General features: G+C 47.7%; 1 protein-coding gene across 1 annotated transcript in view; it reads left to right on the top strand.

Moving 5' to 3' along the window:
• Positions 1–12,712, top strand: part of LOC129384399 (lysosomal alpha-glucosidase-like) — a 38,405-nt gene extending 25,693 nt beyond the window's left edge. The window contains exons 9-11 of the mRNA XM_055069853.2: positions 7,085–7,172; positions 8,248–8,417; positions 12,633–12,712. Coding sequence (XP_054925828.1) covers positions 7,085–7,096 — 12 coding nt within the window. The 3' untranslated portion in view covers positions 7,097–7,172; positions 8,248–8,417; positions 12,633–12,712. The remainder of the gene's footprint in view (positions 1–7,084; positions 7,173–8,247; positions 8,418–12,632) is intronic.
• Positions 12,713–16,436: the final 3,724 nt, after the last annotated feature.

Genomic DNA, 16,436 nt, shown 5'->3' with positions numbered 1-16,436 from the left:
ATTTCAAACGTGGCACCGCTTCCTTGCATGTTAATCGGCAAAGCGTAACCTTTTCACTCTTTGATCCTGCCAATGGTAGCGAAAACGTTTCGCGAACGAGGTTCGTCCAGCAATGAGAATTATTGCTATCGCGTAACGAAAACAGGAAGCCAGCTTTCCTTGGATAACTGTTTTCAATACACTTTGTTCTGCAAGCGCGTTAGACTCATTTAAAACTGAAACGAAAAGAAAAAGAAACTGAAGTCTAGGCTAGTTAGTACGTGACGGAATAAGTAGCTGGAGCGCAAAACACACAAGAAGAATAAAGGGGGAAGAGACCCAGTACAAAGGCGCAATAAATGCTTATAGGCTTTCCTGAGTCGTTTTGTAACATATTTTATTCTTACCTTGATAAACTGATGTTTTCCAACTGGTTTCTGCTAGTTTGAAAGTGACTTGAGCCGGAATAGTTACATCCTTACCTAAACAATCCATAAATGTTTTTCATAGGACAGTGGCAAGGAGAATTATTTGCAAAATGGCATTGTAAAGCAGGCTTGACGATTGCGATACATGATAGAGTGTGGCACAACAAAAGTTCGAGACAAATCGCTAGCCAGAGAAACAACCAGACTTTTCAAAAAAAAATATTTACTTGTGGAACACCATGTGACAACAATTATGGGCGAAATGTGCAATTAGTATTCAACTAAAATGCAACTAATTCGATGCGAAGTTTTGCCAGTGAGCCCTGCGATCCTGCTTCATTTTCAAAGCTGCGTAGTCTATCATTTGCTCACTCGTCGGGGCGTCGCATGAATGAGTCACAATATCGTGTCCCTGCTCATCGGCCTTGTGGCGATTGATAAGAAAAACTTACAATAACGAAAATTAGGTTCTGGCATTTTACGTGCAACTCCACCGTATAAGTACTGGATAGGCAGTAATGGAGGACGTCGAAATTATTTTTATCTCCGGGGTTGCTTAACGTGCACAAAACGCTTAATTACACACAAACGTTCCTGCGTTTTGCTCCCATCGAAATGCGACCACCGCAGTCGGGGTCGAATCAGCGACCTCGAGCTCAGCATTACAATGCCAGTGCCACGAGACTACCACTTCGCGTTATATGAAACATATATTAAGCGTATACTGTTTGTGGTTATCCTGATGTTGGCGTTTATAAAACTAGCCCCAGAAAACAACACAGGAAGTAATTCGAGTGCTGTGCTACGCGAGCACGTAGTCATAGTGTAAGGAAACTCACGAAAATGAAGCTCTTCTATAGTCGGATTATAGCAGACGACAAAGGCGAGTCCCCCGGCTGACGTCACCGGATCACCGTTTGCAGCGCCACCATTGATTGCACACGGCGACGTTAACCGCGAGGAATGTGCCTCTAGTTCAAGAAGTTGGTCTTCATGGTGCGTGCTCGACACAGGCCGGAAGGAAAGATTCTCGACACTACATCATAGAAAAAAGTCCGGGAACTCCTTATTCTTTTCCGCCTAAGCAATATAATGCGATAACATCTGGGGAACGCTATCTCAGTTCATTATCTTGCACCGGACAGTTAGATTGACTGAATCGGAAATTTTTGTGTAGATCACGCTAATAGACGCCCAACCGGTTGAACTCAGTAAGTGATGATGATGATGAGCTGTTACGCGGTGATAACGTAATCGTTGTCACTCGCCTCCTTCTTACCTCTCTATCTATCTTTATTGTTTTCATTTCAACGCGCCTCCTCCTTTCTCCATGCTGGCTTGGGTGATAAGCCCGAACGACGAAAAAAAAAGAAGAGATTGCAGAAACCACCGACAATGATAGCCCTAAGCAAATAGCCCGAACAAACGAACCAAGGAAGGAATCAGTGAAAGAATGAGTGAGAGAGCGAACGAACGAAAGAACTAACGCTTTCTTTGCCGAATCCGACCACTGACCACCAACCACCGCTCAAACACGAAAACGGGTGAAAGCGGCAACGAAATCCATTCAATTTTACCATATATTCGGCTGCACAATGTACGAACAACGAGCGCGAAGATAGCGTTAATAAAAGCTGCTAGCACGCATCTCGCGACAGGGGCAGTCCACTTCAGGAAAATCGCAGGCGCTACGATTGACACACCTGGAAAATGTGACTGTAAATTCGAAGAATGCATGACCGGATTTTCCTAATCGAAATCGGGTTTCCACGCGTAACTCGCAGCGTCAGGAGGACCCCGCGAAGGCGGAGCTCCGATCGCGATTCAAGGCGGCAACGTTCTGGGCAGCGAGCCTTCGAACCACCCTGCTGCCTTACACCTTCACTGCTCTGCACCGGTTCTACAAGACAGGCGCCGTGCTAGCGCGACCAATGTTCTTCGAGTGAGTGATGCTTACAGGGATGTGACGCGCAAATTCTCCTGTGCAAAGCAGTACGGGTGGAGTCGACAAAAATTAGTGCAAGGAATGCTCAACTCGGAAATCACGAACGTTAAAAGGGAAACAACGCGCTTGTATGGTGGTGGCTTCAGGAAACGCTTTCAGTAATTAATAAATACTGCGATGCAGAAATATATATAAAGAAAGATCGTCGCTGTGCGTTACTTAATGATTAAAGCACTTGTTCAAAACCAGGCCCGTCTTTATATTAGGCCGACCCAAAAAATTTTATATTCAATGGAAAGAAGAAAGCTTCTCTCGATTTTAGGTAGCATGAAAAAAAAGGAAAGCCATTTGACAGCGAAAATAATGTGCAGTGCTATCGCGATGTCGCAATTTTGGAATGTTAGTACTGTCATAAGATCCGCCGGAATTTGACACCTTGCAGTCGCGAACCAGTTCACTAATTGACTGAGCGAAGTATACCAGCCGTTTTCCTTTAGCCGCACAAAATTTCAGAAAATGGCGATACGTAGCTTAATTCTAACCCTCGAGCTAAATTACTTCATAATATGGTCTTCCCCTCTACAAGAAATCAAAACGCTTGATTGAATATTTAACTTATTTACACTACTGACCTTTTAATTAATTGCCTTACGGCACATGTTTCAGTTTACGAATTGTAGGAGGTGAGTTCGCTTGCGTATGCGCTTAGAACGGGTTGTCAGGACTGTACGAGTTTGAAGATATTAAATGTCGAAGTGGCGTTCAAGTTAGTTTTGTACTTCAACGCATAAAACAATTTTCTTTAAGGTAAGTTGAACAACACTGAATTTTTACCACAAGTTGATGGCGCAGATGTTCAAAAGGTTGTCGTCCCCATAACTCGTTCTAAGTCGATATGCCTTGCAAACTCACAAGCTAGAATACAGTAACTGTTGCTGTGCAGCAAGAACATCGCCCTGGCATCTACCAGGCGTCTCAGCGTTGCAGACGTCGCACCTAGATGGTGCACAATAGTGTAGCTTGAAGACTACACGTTATATAAGCAGAGCGTTGCTTACGCTCAGCTCCTCTTAGATTTCACGCTCACCTGCGGCTGCATGAATGGCGTCGATTTCGCCTATTTAACAAGCGCGTCTCCCAGATACGCCACAGATGCGTTCTCAGCTCGGCTGTCAAACGACAAACAAACCAACATGCAAATCAAGCAGGCCCGCCCTTAGTTACCACTCAATTGTTTTCGTAACGGAACTCGGGCAGCGTTCTTCGCTCCGCTGCAGGTATATGAGCGTTGAACGCACACGCAGTAGTGTCCCCGGTAGCGCTCCACTGAGCAGGTTTGTGCAAATTGTTAGAATACATTGGTAATCGCCTTGCGCAGCGTTAACGCACTGCAAACGCCCAATTTGCTGCCCGTTCTGTTCTTACCAATGAACGTACGGTGGCGAGGTCACGGTCGCGATGCAACGCGCGCACTAGCGTACGTTCCCGTGGCAGCGGTGGTGTATGCCTGTACCTGCTCAACAGGAATGCCACTTTTGGTATGCACAACGCACGTGTGAGTAGTGCAAGACACACCGCTGCCCTGACCCTTTAGCAGGCCTGTGCTCTCTGCTTTCTGACGCCATGCTACAAGGACCGAAATTTTCATCACCAAGCCCGGTGTGACAAACGCGGTCACGTCAAAATCACTGCGTGCGCGTTTACCAGGGAGCGCCGCCATTAGAATTAATGGCAGTCGGGCAAGGTAGCATGACGTCATGGATCGAAATGCACCGACGTTGTGCTATCTAGGAGGCACTGCCTGGCCCCGCCGCAGAGCCGATTGAGCGGAACGTGAAGGTAACCCTGCTTGGTTTCGCCTTTTTTCCACGAATATATATATAGTAAGCGGATTCATCCGTCCGTCCGTCCGTCCGTCCGTCGCCTTTACGCCGAAAACTGCTCCAGCGCAATCCCCTGCGCATGCGCGAAAAAAAGAAAAGAAAGAGAGGCGCGCGATTGCCTGCGGTAGTAGTGACGTCTTTGCTCTCTGTTGTAGCCGAGCGCGCGTGCAGCAGTTTCTCTACAGCTCGGAAATGGTTAGGCCACGCGTCATACGTACTCCGTAGGAGCAGGCAGCTTTCGATCAGCAACGCCGGCAGAAGAACAGGGAAAGAGCTCGTCTACCGCGTTCCGATGCTGCAGCCCGAGCACAAAATTAGGCTCATGTTGCCGAGCCAAGCGCAAGCAGAATCTACGTACCGAGGATCCGGCAGCCTACCAAGCCGTCATTTAATGAACCGTCGGGACTAACTCAGTGATAAACACCGGCGCAGTACGTTTCAGCTTCGCTAGTTAACCAGCTGTTCGGAGTGTTTGGGCGGTGTTTTATTATTATTATTATTATTATTATTATTATTATTATTATACATTGCATCCACGCCGTATCTGTGGGTTATATTGCTGAACTATATAATAACTGAGGTTGCTGAGACCCTATTTTACGTTCTTGACTACATTATTCGTCAGAATTTTCAGTATGGCAGCCTACAAACAAATGTGGAATGTGGCATTCATAGTGCTAGCTTTTATAATAAACCTTCTTATACTATAAAATATTAAAAGCGGAAAATAATGTCTGTGTTCAAGACTGAAACTGATTAAAATGTCACTGTCGCAGTACTTTACGTACAGCGTAGTGGCGCGTATGCCATGTCATTTCAGGCCCTGAACGGCATGTTAAAGCTTCTAGGGGTGCCAGAAATTTTGCCTCACACGTTTATGTCACTTCCGACAAGACATTTCTGGTTCCATACGGAAGCCGAAACGTTTTGTTTTTAAAAAGTTTTACTTGGTCGGTGTGCGCCTGTTTTTGTCATCTTTCATCCTGACTAGACGGGCTTCTGTCGAACACGCGATTATAGTTATAACAGCGTCCAAGTAATTCAAGCGCAACGGGTCACACTCAGTGCTTCACCAGTCGGGCGAAGCTGCGAATTTTCCCTTCTTGTTTCACGCTACAACATCTACAAAAGCGAAAGCTTTACTGGCCGCGAACTTGCGATTTTGCCGTGGCCGTGCTCCGAGGAAGCAAATGACGTCACACCGCGTTCCTCGTCGTTGCGCTCGCCCCGCTAGCTTCGCCAGCTGCGTCAAATGTCTGATAACATGTCGGAGGGTTGAAAAGGAGAGCTCGCGTGCGCCGCAACCTCAGTAGAGGCGGCAGTATGGACGGCGACAATTCTGATAAGCATGAGGAGGCCTGGAATTGACAACAGAACGAGATGAAGAGGACACGGATCGCCCAGGAAACAGACGAACAGCACGCCGAACGACTGGCTAAACGCCGCAACATGGCTAGACAACCAGATTAACCTGGACTTACAATCAAGATTAACCATGTTATGCCTTTGCTTTCGCTACGTATATCCTGGCATAGCCGTGCTAAGCCACTGCCAATTTTAAGTGACAGCGTTAAGGAGCTGCTGTCGTAGAAAAGCCCGTGGCGTCGGCGGCGTTGGTCGCGAGCGAAAAATCCCGGAAGGCAGTTCATAAATAAAAAAACAACTTGCAAGTTGGGCAGGGTGGGAATCGAACCAGGGTCCTGGAGTGTGAGACGGATACGCTACCACTCAGCCATGGGTGCGGTGGTTCAAAGCGGGACGAAATCGCCTCTAGTGAATGCGGTGTTGCCTTAGAAACTTGCCGTAGAATGTTATAATGCGCTGTATATCGGTAATTATGAGCATCTAAATTACAAAAGTCGCAGTTAAACGAGTAGCGAAGTACGTTTCCGTTACATTTCTTCTGCGCTTGGCCCGCACGCAGAGCCGTCTTGTGGCAAACAGAGAAGACCCCCTCCTTGCTATGTATGGTGCTGCTCCGACAGGTGGCGCGCCACTCGCACGACAAAAGACGGAGACGTACAAAAACACAGTTCGCAATAGGGGATCAGAAAATTTGGACGTGTTAGTTCATAGTGTTTTTTTCCTTTCTTTTTTCATTGGTTAACCTAGGTAGGATATCAGGCAGCATAGTAGCAAGAGCTTGGTGGCGCAACCCACCGCCCCGTTCCAAAGGGGACGCTCATAACATCCATCCGTCCATCCATCCATCTCCCCTTCGTCTCGTTTCAGCGCATTGGGGCCGTGCGGGGACCGGTGCGAGCATACCCCAATACCCTTGCGTTTAATAAGTATTCTTGCTCTCTCCCCTTTCAACTTCCAGCGTGCGTCACTCGAACACTCGCGTTTAGGCGACGCGGCTCCTCTTTCCACTCAAAACGCGATTCCTAGTTGCAGCCTCCGATGCGGGACGCCTCTGACGTGATCGCTGCGCCGTAGAGCGTCTGGTGGGAAAGCGTCACCTGCGATGTGTACCGTGCTGGTGGCGAGGAGTCATGCGTGTGCGTGGTGCTCCCAAACGAGATAGAGGACGATCCCATCGAGGCGTCAGCCCCATGATCGCGTCCACCTTCATGGCACGTTGCGGCCCGGCTGTCCATGCCGATCACGACGTTTGGCTCGCGTAGATAGTTTTGAGTGGGCTGGGCGAACGGGGTGCTATAACGCTATCGCGTTCCACTCTTGAAGGCGAAGCTTAAGCGGCCTGCAATTTTTTTCTCACATTCGTTGAAAGCGGTTCACTGGATATGTTTTCAGATACAGTTGACCCTTCATGTCCGTTGACCGTAAACATGAAATTAATGTTTACCTAAACGCTCACCTGCCATTGTTTCTATGCATTTTTGTAGGTTTCCGGGTGACCGTAAAACCCACGCCTTCCCAACGCAGTTTATGTACGGACCCCATCTATTAATTACTCCAGCAACAAAGTTTTACGTAAGTACTCCATATTTTTTTAGGAAAGCACGAGTTCTCACAAATGATAATTTTGCTTGTCTCTGTCGACATTCCAGCACCACATCGGGCTAAGGCGGAATGTTCATTTTAGTTATTTGTGGTGGTTCTTGTGCAATGCGCCAGATTCACAAAGCGCCGACAAAAATGACGTGCTAATGATATCACCTACATCTGAAGACCATTCCGATGTTGCAAAATGTTTATGTGCGAAGCTGCCTAGGAAAGAAATTGCTGGAACACACATGTCGGGGTGGTTGCAAGTGGTACGAGTCACTTGCCACGTATCAGCTTCTCTTCTGTCAATGTTCTTTAAGCAAAATATAAGGCAGGCAAATTTCTCAAGTTCGCACGTGTTTTTCCTGTAGGCTCAACGTGAAGGTGTCTGCGTTCTTCGAGTAGCTGATGAATTCTTAAGAGTTGAGATGCGGAACCAGCGTTAGTAGGCAGAGTGATGGCCACCGATAAACTCAGCTTTGGAAGCGTGTTTTCGTTCTTTCTCCGAAACGCAACAAAGCTGCAAAATGTTACTGCCTGTGTTGTGGGTTTCCTGCAAAAATTACACAGCTAAAGTGTCAGCACAGAATTTTCGGCGGAAAGTATTCGTTCGTGTCTGCGACAGTTATGACCATAAGCATAGAATTCCCCGTAAACGATAACTCCAACGCAGAGGAGCGCGCTGGAAAGCGCTCACACACCTGATGCGTATGTGTTACCTGCCAATTCATATGCAACATTTGACGGTGCTATGCGACTTAGGACGGTGCGGGGCGGAGTGGACAAACAAACGAACGGAGCCGTCCGTCCGTCCGTCCGTCCGTCCGTCCGTCCGTCCGTCCGTCCGTCCGTCCGTCCGTCCGTCCGTCCGTCCGTCCGTCTGTCTGTCTGTCTGTGCACTCCGCCCCGCCCCGTCCTAAGTCATATAGCACCGGCAAATGTTGCATATGAATCGGCAGGTAACACATACGCAACAGGTGTGTGATAGTCATTGTTTCTATTGGAGTGGGGAAAAACCTCAAGTGCGTCTTTGTCCTCAAGGAAACATACGTGTTTGCAGGGATCCACAAAACTCGTGGAAGCCTATCTGCCCAGGGGCGTTTGGTATGAGCCGTACCGAGGTCGCCGAATCGAAAGCTTCGGCCAAGTCTTCTTCGTGCCAGAACCGGAGCCCTTCGTGGTGCCTTTCTTTGCTCGAGCTGGCAGTATTGTCCCTGTAGCGGAGACAGGGTGGGGCTCTTTATTGAATTATCTTACAATAGATTTGTGCATCGATTTTCAACATATAGCAACCCAAATGACACATCGTGATTACATAAATTTAACGTATCGTCAGCCATGTTGTACTACTTCAACGATATATCAACTGCCGAACCTGACGGCGATCAGAATAGCGAAGCATCGCAAGCTTTTGTTTTAAAACATTTGCTTCCCAAAACGAAGCTCAACATATGTACGTCGGCAATAAGTGGTTCAACCATTTGCCAGAGTAACATAACTTCCAGATTATTTTCGTTCATACTGCGCGATAATATCGGTGGAGGGAAGGCTGTTCCAGCACCAGATAGACACAGCACGAAGTTGTTTCCTCGAGCCCTCGGCATTGTGAGGCCATGTATTATTGTCTCGAATGTCTTTATTTTACTCCACGGTAAACTTGCAGGTATGGCGGAAAACTCAAGTGGTTAGTGACAAAGCATCCTTGAATCTTGGCGTCGTGCTAATCACGGTTCGACCCGAATGCGAACTTGTTAACGCCATTTCTTGTGCATGCGTTTTAAAGAAATATCCGTCGTAAAGAACAGAAATATTGCACGATACATTTTCAGCGAACGTTGGTTATAACGAAAACAAGTTTCCCTGTGAATTTGATAGCGTAGCGAATTTGATAGCCAATTTGTAGACATTGTATGATCTAGTTAAGTCAGGAGATATGCGCGATGTATTACTGCTTGTGCAGGGCAGGGCAGATGTCAGTAGCACTTAAGGGATTTTGGGAAAAAACACTGATCATAATAATGACCTGCTGAAACAGGTACTCATCCTATTAGCGCGTTCTAGTTACTGATTTTAGAGAATATTGAATTTAAAGTTGTAATGCGAGAGTAAGCATGATTACTATGATAACAATAGACAAAGTTGAATAATAGAAAACGGCATTCCAGTTAGGTGTCATGCAGCCGAGAGGCGGGCCAAAGAGGGTGACACTGAGCAACGATGTGGATAAGTTGACCGGCACCGAGTTTCACGGCACTTGGCATATCGGCAGTAAAGAGAGGAGAGGGCGACTGGTGTTAGGAAAGGTCGCACGACGTCAGATAGTATAGCTTGCGGGTGGACGGACGTCGGTACGTTCCTGAGGAGCGAAGCCGCGGTGCTCGTCCTGCTGGCGCCATCGAGAGAAGCGGGAGATGTGCCTTCCATAGCCACGGTAACAGCAAGTAAGGCTGGCAGGACGCCAAGCGGTTGTAATACGAGTGTGCACGTACTGGGAGCGACAGTGAATCCACAGATGCGTCGCCGGGCTGGTGTAGGTACAGACGTGGCGGTGACTGGGGAAAGCGTGGCAAAGTCGGCATACGTCGGCATAGCACGAGCGCGCCGGAAGCGTGGTAGCACGTCATGCCAGCCTCTTATTCCGTCATGCCAGCCGGTCGGACGAGGAATGGCAGCTTCGGGAGCATAGAAAGGACTTCTGCAGTGGGGTTCTTTACGAATGGTTTCGCTTACCGGGGTTCGCACGCTTGTGACTGTGACCGCTGGCAGACGACAATTAGAGGCATCGGTGGCGCAAGCGAAGGGAGTTTGGCTCCGCAGGTCGCTTGTAAGTAGTAATCACGTCCTGAACGGTGGGGGGGTTCTGCGTCGCATGAACCATAAAAGCGATGGTGTTTACGCCTTTCATAATACGTTGTATTAGATCGCTTTGGAACATGGTGGAGTCCACACACTCGCACAGTGCAAGGACGTCCTAAATGTGGGTGGTGTAGGATTCTCCGACGAATTGTGTGCGCGCAGTCAGCTTCTTTATCCCGACCTCAGCTCGAATAGTGGGTGCGCCTCAAATTGGGCGAAGCTGGTGCGTGAACCTTGCCCAGTGAGCAGGATGTGGATCGTGGTTCGAAAATTCGCAGTTCCCCCCTAAATGCGAAGCGCCGATTGCGATATCAAATTAGTAGAAAGTTGTATGAAGTAAGGATAGTAGTTTTATCGGCCGTATAAACTTGTAAACATTCACTTACTAACTAAATTAACAATGATAGAATATGCAAGCGTGACTCGACGAGGATGTAGAAAGAAATAGACACAGATACACGGTGCTGTCTTTGTGTGTTTGCTTCTTTCTACGTCCTTGTTCCGTCCCGCTTGCAAATTCTATCCTGAACTCAAACCAACTAGACCGCCAAGTTGTTTTAACTAAATTAACCAGCACGGTGTCACGCACGCAGAGGTAAACATTAACACATCTCACTTGATGAGCGCCGAAACTCGCTGTAAAAGTGCTGGAGCGAGGAATCGCGGCATCAGGGAATTGACCTTCACGCGTCTCTCGCTTCAACGCGAACGAAACGCCGAAAGAACATCACGTACGAAGCTACTGGCACCACGTGCACTCTGCAAACATAACGAATCGCTATGAAGATGAGGCCCGCGTGGGCACGCACTTTGGCTACGTCGTAGATCATTTTCAAGACACACGGGTGCTGACAACGCGTTCCTACGGCGTCCGCGATTCGCGTGGCCAACGTCGTAGTAGACGCCGAGGTTGTCTCCGCTCTGTACGGAGCGGCGGTGGAGGATAACATCGAGGCACCCTAGGAATCGTCGGAAGAAGGTCCTTCTCCCTTGCCTGAACGCCTTGTCTCACACGCGACAGGAGAGGACGCGCTTCCGGGCCGCGTTCCTCGCTCGTGCGCGCGAGATTGAACCGCGTTCGCAGGCTCACCCTCACAAGCTTTCACTCATTCGCAACCTCATGGCGAGAGAGAAGTGGTTCTTGTGGGAAAGGAGGAAGGGCTGGCACTACCTTCTGCAACCCATGCGGGAGCACGGCTCAGCGCCTGGAATCATGTCGACGCCGACGACAGGAATGCACCTGAAGTGTCCATATAACTACTACAGCAATAAATCTAGGTATTCGCGACGTCGGAATGCTAGAAGGTGACGTTTTGTAGTTTTTTTTTAGAACTGTCGCACCTGTTGAAGTCGCAGACGCGATCCTAGTTTCCGAGCCAGTCGTATGGCACGTTCACACTGAGGAATCCGGCGTCTACAGCGAATGGAATTCTCCTGCCGCCGAAAATCGCGTTGTTCACACCGCTTGCGCACCGCGCCGCCGGAACGACATACAGCGCCATCTGCCCCATAATATGTTAACCTAGAAGCGAGCGCGGGATATCCCGGATGTTCGCGCGACAGTTGTCTCCGCCCACGTCCAGTTCGTGTGTTCATTTTGCGCGTCTCCCCCATTGCTTGGAAAGGCAATGATGAACCCTGAGCAAGAAGAGGCAGTACTGCTAGCCCTGTTTGGCGAGCACCTTTCTGGCGAAGCGTGTCGCGCAGAAGCATTCGCCGAAGAGACGACGCCACCGGCGTTGGTGGGTTCGTCCTGCTTTGCAAGAGCGCGCGTAACTTGGGCAGGCCACCTTGTCAGGTCGCTTAGACCTTGTGCTTCGCGTGGTACTTGTAAAAAAGGACGGGGCGGTGACGCACCAATTCGATGAGCATTTCCAAGGTCGCGATGCGTACAAGAGTGCGATATGACGAGCGCGTCGAGCTTGGCCGCCATTTTTCTAATTGCTGAGACGCGCTCCGATTGGACCGCGGCAAGGGAATCCGGCGGCAGCTGCCGCAAAAATCGGTCCGGGAGCGATCGGCGCGGAAGGGGCTATTCCGGCGGATCTCGCCGCCGCCGAACTGGGTTCCGCCGAATTGGGCGCCGCTCCAGACGCCGAATGCCTCAGTGTGAACGCGCCAGTAGACGGCATCCTCGCGTAGGCTAACGTGCAGTCGGGGGTCAAGCTGACGGCTACTGATGCTAAGGGTAGAAGGCGATGACCGGGTCGGACGTGGCAGGATTGTCTTGAATGGATATCACAAATGGGGTTATATCCGGATACCAGAGCGGGATTTCCAGGGATAAATTGCGAGAGGACTTAGGGAAACGAGAAACAAGGTCGTCCATTCATGAGACACCGCTTTATTCTCGCCGAGCTCGAGCTCAAACGACGAAGAAAACGGTACACACGCTGATGATGATCTAGAGGAAGGTGAAAGTGACAGTCGCACATTGCGCTCACAGATGGTAGTGTGAGGGCTAATGCAGTAACCGATACGTAAAGTACATGCGGCGGGCGACGATTTCGACTACTATCATAGCTGTGTGGATCGTCAAAGCCGCTTTTAGAAGACAATCATGAATCTACGATTCAACTGTCGTTACAGGGGAATCCAGCTCTTGGTATTCTTGGACATGTACGAACGGGCTGCTGGCGACTTGTTCCATATGCCAAATTCAACACATGGTACGTTGTACAGAACAAGTTAGAACAAAAAAATAAGGAAGAAAAGACAGGCTAATGTTTTCTCGTATCGCTAAATGTCATATACAACGGCAGCAGGTAGAAGATCCGATAATACTATAAAATACCATGCAAAGTCCTACAGATTGTCTCCAACTCTTTTGGAAATGCCTTCGATGTGTAACCCTACGTCGTCTCGCAATCTTACGCACATCAAGCTGACCTTACCTCGGCTCTACACACAGCCCAGTTACTATCCTACATAATGTCTCTAAGAACTGCGTTATAAATGCAGCATCTCACATTTGCTTATGTGCGCGGAGACTCGCTATTTTTACAAGGCTACGATGTCTCAGAAATTTAGAAATAAAAAGCACGTTAATCAGCATCACAGTAAGCTTTAAAGTCACAATTACGAAGACTGGACAAATCAGTGTTCTAACAACCATTCCTATAGTATACGAACAATCTTGGCGCCACGCTTTTCTCCAGTATTTTTTTGTTAGAAGCTGTCCGAGTTAAGAAGCGCTTGCGATATCACAGGCCACGCTCAGTTTGAAGAAGCGGATGCCTGCTTGCCCTCTTCTGCTGAAGGCCGCTTTACGGCAAGACCCTCAATAAGCGGACCCCACAAAGTATCCAACCTTTCAGTACCAATTCTTAATTACGGCTAAGCGACATATCGCCACTGTTCACAAACTTATCTGTCAGTTTTTGGGTTTCCGCTTGCTCCCTAAGGCCCGCGTCATAACTATACGCATGATGGAGTAGAAGGTCGTAGAGGGAATGCTCCAACTGTTTCGGCAATGCTTCAACCGTTTCGGCAACGCTCCAACCATTTCAGCAATGCTCCAACCGTTTCGGAAATGTTCCAACCATTTCGCGATAGCTATCGAGTTGCCGCCGCTCTGCCCAAGATGGCAGGATGTGTAGTCCGGGCGCAGTTCTTCGCTTCGCCATATATGCACAAAAGTACGCCGTCGCAGGTGTCGCGAGCCAATTAATTGCATTTTTTAAATATTTCAGCCGTTTGAGAAGGAGCTTCACGTCATTTGTTATACACTTGACAGGTATTAAATGACGCTGAATTGTTTCCGTCACTTAAAACGAAGCGATAGCGCAGATTTGCTCAAGCAGTGTGCTTGCAGGCGCGGCGTATTGCTCCTTGCTTGCTTATTTATTTGGTGGTTTGATACACACTAAGTCTAGGGATTCAACTGCCCTGTTCTAATAGGCAGAAGGTCGAAATTATTAACATTTTATATGTTCGCGATAAAGTCAATCTATAATATTAATGATAACAATTCTTCACTGTTTACTAGGAACCTAATATTAAGAGGTTATTATTATTGCTTTGTTGAGGCCATGGTTCTCGCTCTTCAGAGAGCAAGCAAGGCTGTCATAAAATATAAGGCACGTCATATTTACAAGATTATGCAATGCTGATTGTAAGTGAGCGCCGGCGGCATTCATCCACAATTGGTTTTCATGCTCGACTTTCCGACGTGCAAGAAATGCGAGCGGCATTTTAAGGCATATTTCGGACATGAAACCGAGCAACCGCTGTCTTCAAAGCGGTTCCTTATCCCAGACAATCAGGAAATAAAAAACTACTGTCGGCGCGTTAACCACATACATACAAATTATTCTTGCAAAATCACGTGAAAGCGATCATGGCTAACGTAATTTACGATTACTGCGCTCACTAGTTACGGGAATCGCGTTCCATACTTTCATGCATAATACGTAACGCTTAAATGTAACCCTTATAACGCACATGCCACTATGACCTGAAAGTTTAGAGTGCGTAGCTTTAAAGAAAGGAAATGCGCGCAAGCTTGATGACGAATCTTGTTTGATAACGATATATGCTGCGAACGATGCAAACATTATAATGCTTACGGGGCTCAGCATGAGGCTTCCGTTGCAGGGGAAGACTGCATTATTGCGTTCCAAGAACGTAGCGTGGCTCTAGCCAGCAGCAAAAACAAAACAAATGCAGACTTATGCGGGATTCGCTTACCTTCGTTCATTTCCCTTACAGAATTTAAAAACTTGGCTACCGAGACTTATTCTCTCTTTCACTTCTTCTACGTTAAGGTAAGATTCTGATGCAAAAGCAATAGTTGCAGTGTTTTCATGTTTCATTACGCTGACATCGTTATAGTTCACTTCTTCGACATCCAACACTGTTGTCAACAACAGAGGGCAATAGACATTTCAGTACGACACAAGCTGTCGCATGCAAGTTTATACATTATTTTGGAATGATCGGATGCACTTGCTATGCATCGAAGTTGGTTCAGTTGCAAAAGTAGCCACGATTACTGAAATATTTCGCAAACCCTAAACGTGGGTGAAAACGCAAGATGAAAAGGTTGTATACCATGAAAGGATACGTCTAGATCAGAAGTATTTGATGTTTTGCATTGCGCAATACTTTTTCTACGTGATAAATAGCTCAAGGAGAGTGAACAAACGACCCGACTGTGCGATTGACGTGCTCTCGTATGTGCAACGTATCATCAAAGAGCGCAATTTCAGCAAAGCACACTGCCCTTGAGAATATGAGAGGGCAGTGTTAGAGACGTTCGCTTTGAAATTCATATAATGGAATGGACCCGCTTGCACTGCAGAGCAAGAGGCACTGCCATTAATTAGAGCAATAAGGAGAAGGACGGGAAATACTCGTTTTAGGCGTTTGATAATTGCCGATGTACTTTATTAACCTTCACTCGAGTACAGATGTGTCTAGCGGACACATAATCTGTACAGTAATGTGCTCTGCTGCACCTCACAAAATATCGGCTAGATTCAACAACTTGAGGGGCTATAACGTAAAGCTATTCCAAGCTTTTCTATTCCAATTCTGCAATCTGCCCTCCACGATTGGTCAAAAGATTTTCGGGGCACCCCCACTTCGCTAATCGAGTACCAAATGTCACGAAAACCGCAACAGCTCCCCGTGTGATATGACGTATGCACACTCATTATGCGAGATTAGACCGATCGAAAGGAAAATAATTATTTATCATTCGACGCCTTTTCGCCACTAGCCCCGTGCTATCGATCCAAAGATTTCAGGGTGCACCCACTTTGCGTGTCTGTCAACCCACTTCACAAAACCGTGAAAACTCACTGCGTCAAAGTGACGTGACGTGTATGCGCTAAAGATGCATTAATATGTCGAACAAAACTGTTTTTTTTTTCTGAATGGCCGGAGACTGCCCCTTTATGAAAACAATAGAAGAGTTTTGCCCACCGATCGCTGCAGGCACTGGCTACTTGCAGCTGCCAGAGAACATCGCCTTATTTGGGTTTAATAAAACTTTTTGCGTGACCGTATAACGTTATCGAGCACTTTCGGCACGTATATCACATCGCCCTGCCAGGTCTCCTTTGCTAAAAATCAGTTTTAGCGGAATTATTAAGCGATTTTCGACAAGCCGCCGCAAATTAAGTAAGGGGAAGCGGACCAATCGCAGACGCTGGCACCACCCTCTTCATCCGCGCGATTACTTATTTTCACTGCACTGACTCGGCCCCATGTAAACCCTCTCCACATGTGCGTGCTCCTCGCGTCTTGTTAACTGATTAGATAAGAAAAATCGGCTGTGGTTCGACTCTTGTAAACCTACTATCACGAGCAAAAGGTCAATTTGGCCTTGTGTTGCTGACTGTTCCCACAGTGTTTCATTGACGTTAGGCCATAGTCTTTCACACACGG

The sequence above is a fragment of the Dermacentor andersoni genome, chromosome 8, assembly GCF_023375885.2.
Source record: "Dermacentor andersoni chromosome 8, qqDerAnde1_hic_scaffold, whole genome shotgun sequence".
Classification (NCBI taxonomy): domain Eukaryota; kingdom Metazoa; phylum Arthropoda; class Arachnida; order Ixodida; family Ixodidae; genus Dermacentor; species Dermacentor andersoni.
Note: the sequence above shows the minus strand (reverse complement) of the source record. Positions and strands in the feature narration are given on the sequence as shown.